The sequence below is a fragment of the Austrofundulus limnaeus genome, unplaced genomic scaffold, assembly GCF_001266775.1.
Source record: "Austrofundulus limnaeus strain Quisiro unplaced genomic scaffold, Austrofundulus_limnaeus-1.0 Scaffold89, whole genome shotgun sequence".
Classification (NCBI taxonomy): Eukaryota; Metazoa; Chordata; class Actinopteri; order Cyprinodontiformes; family Rivulidae; genus Austrofundulus; species Austrofundulus limnaeus.
In genome coordinates this window covers 1,886,208-1,892,095 of record NW_013952491.1, presented here as the reverse complement: position 1 = coordinate 1,892,095, position 5,888 = coordinate 1,886,208, and the positions used below count along the sequence as shown (strand labels likewise).

General features: G+C 36.9%; 1 protein-coding gene across 1 annotated transcript in view; it reads right to left on the bottom strand.

Moving 5' to 3' along the window:
- LOC106520250 (protein NLRC5) overlaps positions 1-5,866 on the bottom strand; it is a gene marked incomplete at its 5' end in the record, with an annotated part of 23,328 nt that extends 17,462 nt beyond the window's left edge. The window contains 13 exon segments of the mRNA XM_014012224.1: positions 292-351; positions 438-527; positions 595-678; positions 762-848; positions 927-986; positions 1,053-1,142; positions 3,468-3,551; positions 3,714-3,797; positions 3,911-3,940; positions 4,009-4,056; positions 5,399-5,488; positions 5,616-5,699; positions 5,783-5,866. Coding sequence (XP_013867678.1) covers positions 292-351; positions 438-527; positions 595-678; positions 762-848; positions 927-986; positions 1,053-1,142; positions 3,468-3,551; positions 3,714-3,797; positions 3,911-3,940; positions 4,009-4,056; positions 5,399-5,466 — 785 coding nt within the window.
- Between the last annotated feature and the right edge of the window lie 22 nt (positions 5,867-5,888).

Here is a 5,888-nt window from a genome sequence, read left to right as displayed (position 1 = left end):
AACTATGACATTTATCAATTTATGAATCATGTGGTGAAAAACTGACTTTGAAAAATAAATCTGTTCTTTTTTTATAAAAGGCTAAATAAAACAAAAACCTTGGTGGTAATTTTTGACTGTAACTTTACAAACGGCACACCATAATATAATTAAATGAAAAGCAGCAGGAAATCTTTGGTTTCACTTTTTTTGTCCTTAAAATAAAAAGATAAACTCCCCACATCCTGTTTTTAATAAATCCTACTGTAAATAAAATCACTTAAATATATTTATAATCCTTCATATTGTCACCTGAGAGTTTGTCCTGCGTCCTGTCGGAACCAGAGGAGACAGCGCTGCTCTGCTCCCAGACTAACAGGACAAATCCACACAGGAACACATCAAACTTTAAACATTTCAACAAATGTTTCCCTGCTTGTTTCTGTGATCAGACTCACCTGAGCTCCACGGCCGACAACCTGCTGCAGGTGGAGAGGGAGGAGACGACGTCCAGCAGCCCGCGCTGAGTCAGCATGTTGTTACTGAGGCTGAGAGGAAACATCCGTCCGTCAAACCTTCACAGCTTCAAACAGCTAAAAACTGAACAAGTCTTACTTGATGAAGCTGCTGATGTGAAGTCCTGGGAGAGAATCCACCAACCGTTTCACTCCTTCATCCTCCAGCTGGTTTCCTGACAAACTGCAGGAAAAAAGCATCAAGAAATCAGAAAATAATCCAGATTATTGGTGAAAATCTGTAAAAATGTTTTTATTTTCTTTTACTCGAGATAAGAAAGCTGCCGGTCCTGCTGCAGGATCTGAAGCAGCCGGTTCATTACGTCGCCTCCTTTCAAGCAAAAACCTGTTAACCTGATGAAAAAACATGAAAATAAAAAGCTTTAGAGCAGATTATAATCCAGTCTGAAGAAAGGTCGTGTTTAATCTGACCTGCAGCTCACGTCTTCTGCTTCAGCTCCATGAAAGCTGACGAAGGATTCACTCTGAGGACTGGAGAGGAGCTCGGGTCAGAACGCAGGAAAATAAAAGCAAACAGTGAAAAACGCTGAGTCGTACCTGAGCTCCACCCAGGAGACTCGCTGAGTTTCAGTCAAACAGCCGAAGAGCGTCAGAGCGTCGGCTGTGGACGAGATGCTGCAGCCGATGCTGAGCAGAAGAACCAGAAAAGGTCATGTTTTTACACGAGGTGCTCAGAAATCAGAGCTAAAGTCTGACCAGCTTTAAAGTTCCTACAAAATTTATTAAAGATAACAAAATAACAGAAAAACAGAAAAGTTCATTTTCAGTGTCGACAAACAAAAATGTTTTTTTTCCACATTTTTTTAAATTAAAAAGCTTCTTTAAGACTTTCTGCAGAAGTTTTTATCTCTTCGTCCTTCAAACAGGATTGTTCTAATTCAGCCAAATAAATCCAAACAGTAACTAAAAAAATTGCCTTTCCTGCAGAAATGCTAGAGTGAATGCCTGTTGCTGAAAACATTAGCTGAAACCTGCAGAAATTGAGCTGAGAATGTTTATCAGCGAAAGTATTTTTCTAAGTCAAACTTAAATTAGCATAAAAACTAACTAAACATAGAAGCCAGAAGTTGAAATTAGCACCCAGATGGTGAAAGTGCTGTAAAACTGTAAAATTAGCAGAGTAAAAAGCATAAAAGTACTTAAAAGTGTTTTTTTTAAATAGCTAAAACAACCAAAGGTTTTAGTAAAACAGCTAAAAAGTAGCTGGAAATATTTTATTTAGCATAATGATGCATAAGGAGTACAACCTTGCTGAATTTAGCAGAATTAAGTTCTAATTGCTACAATGTGTATATAGCCTAAAAAGCTAACTTTAGCTATTAACAGCTAAAATTTAGCTTAATTTGCAGAAACTAACTGAATAAAGTAGAAAGCAACTGTAAGAAGCATAAATAGTTCAAATTAGCAGAAAAAAACACAAATAAAGCAGAAGAACAGCACAAAGAAGCAGAACTATAGCTGAAATAGCAGAAAACAGCTGAAGTTAGTAAAAAAGTTGCTAAAAATTGCACAAAGGAGTAAAAAAGAGCACAACCAGAATAAATTGTGTAAGATTTTGTAAAGATTTAGAAACTATTTGAAGGATTTGAAGGTTGTTGAAAATAGCCCCATTCAAAGTCAATGGGAAAAAGTAGCTAAAAACATTGAAATAGCTAAAAAGCTATAAATAGCTGAAATGCCAAAAGTCATAGCCGGCATTGCACCAAAGAGCTGAACGTTTTGATACATGAATGGCTGAAGTAGCACAAAAATTGTGGAAGAATAAAGGTGCCAAAAAAACGTGCGGAAGAAAAAAATGATCTCATTTGTGTGAATGCGTTCACACAGCTAAAGAAACGGCTGCTGTGATTTTTGCTGAAAACTTCAGCTGAAAGCTGCTGAAATGGAGCTGAAAATGTTTAATAGCAAAACTGTTAAAGTGAATTCAATTTGAAAAGCTGAAAGAAGCAGAAAAAGTTTAACTCAGTAGAATAATAGCTTAAAAAGAGAAAGAGAGCTGAAATAGCAGAAAAAGATAAAATCAGCATAAAACAAACTAAAGGTAGCAAACACATGTTGAAAACAGCCCCCAGGTGGTGAAAGGGGTTTAAAAATGTATAATCAGCAGGAAAAAGCATAAAAATACAAAACAGATGACAATTTGTTGTAAAATAAATGAAACATCCCATAAATGCAGTAAAACAGCTTAAATGTAGCTGAAATTAGCACAAGGAAGCATAAGGAGAAAACGTTTGCTGAACTAAACAGAAATAGGCTGAAATAGCCACCAAAATGTAAATTTAGTTAAAAAGAAATAAGCAAACTTTAGCTAATAACAGCTGAACATTAACTAAAATTGCAGCAAATAGCTGAATATAGCAGAAAGCAAATGTAAGAAGCACAATTAGCTCAAATTATCAGAAAGAAGCACAAAATGTAGAAATTATAGCAGAAAGGAGCAGAACCTTTGCTGAAATAGCAGAAAAAAAGCTTAAATCAGCATAAAAATAAGCTAAATGTAGCAGCCACAAGTTAAAATTAGCAGCCAGTTGGTGAAAGTGAAATTTTAACTTTAGCTAATAACACTTAAACATTAGCTAAAGTTGCAGCAAATTGCTGAATACAGCAGAAAATAACTAAGAAGCAGAAATAGCTCAAATTATCAGAAAAAGGTTTAAAAAATAGCAGAAACAAGCAGCGTTACAGCTGATTTAGCAGAAAAAAGCTAAAATTAGCAAATAGAAAATTAGAAACTTAGCACAAGGACGTTAAAAAGAGCAGAACCAGAACAAAAGGTGTAAGGTTCTGTAAAGATTTAGAAACAGTTTGAAGGATTTTAAAGATATTGAAAACAGCTCCATTCATTTTCAACAGGAAAAATGTAGCCGAAAAAGCTGAGAAAGCTAAAAAAAAAAGTATAAATAGCTGAAATAGCAAAGGTTGTAAAAGATGCAGATTGAATCTGAGTCTTACTTTAGTTTCTGCAGCAGAGACATCTTGGGCAGGACTTTGAGCAGGTTCTCCATGCTTCTCTCAGCCAGGGAGCAGTGAGACAGGCTGAAACCACAAACGTGCACAGAAATAAAACCACGTGCACAGAAATAAAACCACGTGCACAGAAATAAAACCACGTGCACAGAATTAAAACCACGTGCACATAAATAAAACCACGTGCACGTGCAGAAACATTAAAACCAGACAGTTTATAACTCAGCTCACTCTAACTCCAGACAGGAGCGACACTGGACCAGTCTTCTACAGATTTTGGTGACATCAGCCGGCAGGAAGCTGCTGTTGTTTATTCTGTAAAACAAGAAGAGAAAACTTCAGGATCCTGTTTGAGTTTTTATCATTTATAACTGAATCATCTGTTAGTTTACTATTATATATATATACTATTACTATTATATTAGTACCTGAACAACTTTCTCTGAAGTTTGTCTTCACTAAAAAAGAAATGAAGATGATGACGTGAGGATAATATTTAAAAACATAAATATTTTTCTCTTCTTACCTCGTATCTCTGCTGAATCTGAGGATCACCTGCTTTTTGCCTCCTTCACTTTATAAACAAAACACATAAAAGTTCAATTTCAAATGTTGTGGTTAAATGATAAAGTTTACATTTAAGAACTTCAGAATGAAAAGCAGCCTTGCTGTTGGTGTGCTGCTTTTGTTGTGATGTCATCATTCTGAGACAAAATCAAAGCTAATTCTGCTAATGCTGCTAATGCTGCTAATCCTACTAATGCTACTAATGCTACTAATGCTGCTAATACTGCTAAGGCTACTAATGCTGCTAATGCTACTAATGCTACTAATGCTACTAATGATACTAATGCTGCTAATGCTGCTAATCCTACTAATGCTGCTAATGCTGCTAATGCTACTAATGCTGCTAATGATGCTAATGCTGCTAATGCTACTAATGTTGCTAATGCTGCTAATGCTACTAATGCTGCTAATGCTGCTAATGCTGCTAATGCTGCTAATGCTACTAATGCTGCTAATGTTGCTAATGCTGCTAATGCTACTAATGCTGCTAATGCTGCTAATGCTGCAAATGCTACTAATGCTACTAATGCTGCTAATGCTGCTAATGCTGCTAATGCTGCTAATGCTACTAATGTTGTTAATGCTACTAATGCTACTAATGCTGTTAATGCTACTAATGCTATTAATGCTACTAATGCTGCTAATGCTACTAATGCTGTTAATGCTACTAATGCTGCTAATGCTACTAATGCTGTTAATGCTACTAATGCTGCTAATGCCGCTAATGCTACTAATGCTGCTAATGCTGCTAATGCTGTTAATGCTACTAATGTTGCTAATGCTGCTGAAGATTAGATTTAAATTTTAAATTCGAAGAGTGTTCGTGGAAAACAAAATACTTGTGGTCCGTCAATTTGACGTGCAGCTCAGACATCGGCCGTAACTGTTTTTTAGCTGAGCTTGATGTGTTGTAGGGAAGTGTTAGCAGAGCTTGCTTCATTAATAGAGTTAGCAACGTTAGCCATGTAAACGGCATTAGCAGTGTTAGCAGTTACCAGCATTATTAGAGTTAGCAGCATTAGCAATGTAAGCAGAATTAGCAGCATTCATTAGTACTTCATTAGTAGAGTTAGCAATGTTAGCAGCATTTGCAGTAATAATAGAGTTAGCAACATTAGCAGAGTTAGCTTTTGTTATAGAATGCAACAAAGGCCGGTCCATTCTGCAATTCTTTAATGTAAACTTCAACATTTAGACACAACCTTTAAGATTTAACTTTTACATTTAGATTTACACATTTATGTAAATCATTTAACATTTAAATTTAGTTTAAAAAAAGAGCCTAATGTAAGAAGAGAGAGCTAAATAATAAATGTGTTATGTATTTGTCTCACTGGACCTGGTCCTACCTGATGTGGGTTTGTGTCAGCCTGTTGTTGGAGCACAGAGCAGCAGCCAGCAGAGCCGCTCCGTCCATGCTGATGCTGTTGTCTCCGACACTAAAGGGCACAAAATAACGATGAGTCATGTTTCCAGTGTCGTGTAAACACACTGGTACTGACTCGGGCCAAACACAGCGGCTGCAGGAACCGGCTCCTGGTCTGGGACCGGAACTGCTGAACTTACTGAACCTCCTGGACTTGTTTGAGCCGAGGCAGGAGGTCCAGCAGCTTCTTCAGACCTTTGTCTCCTAAACGATTGGAGGACAAGCTGCCAGGAAACACAGAAATGAACGAGGTTTTATTTAATGCAGAGTCACTTTTAAAGAATGATAAATGTTTGTTTTTATTTACTCCAACTCTGTGAGACCAGAAGAGGTCCCCAGACTTCTCCAGACTCGGTCCAGGTCACTGGGCAGCAGGTCACAGCAGCTGAGGCTGACAGGAAACTGATTTATTA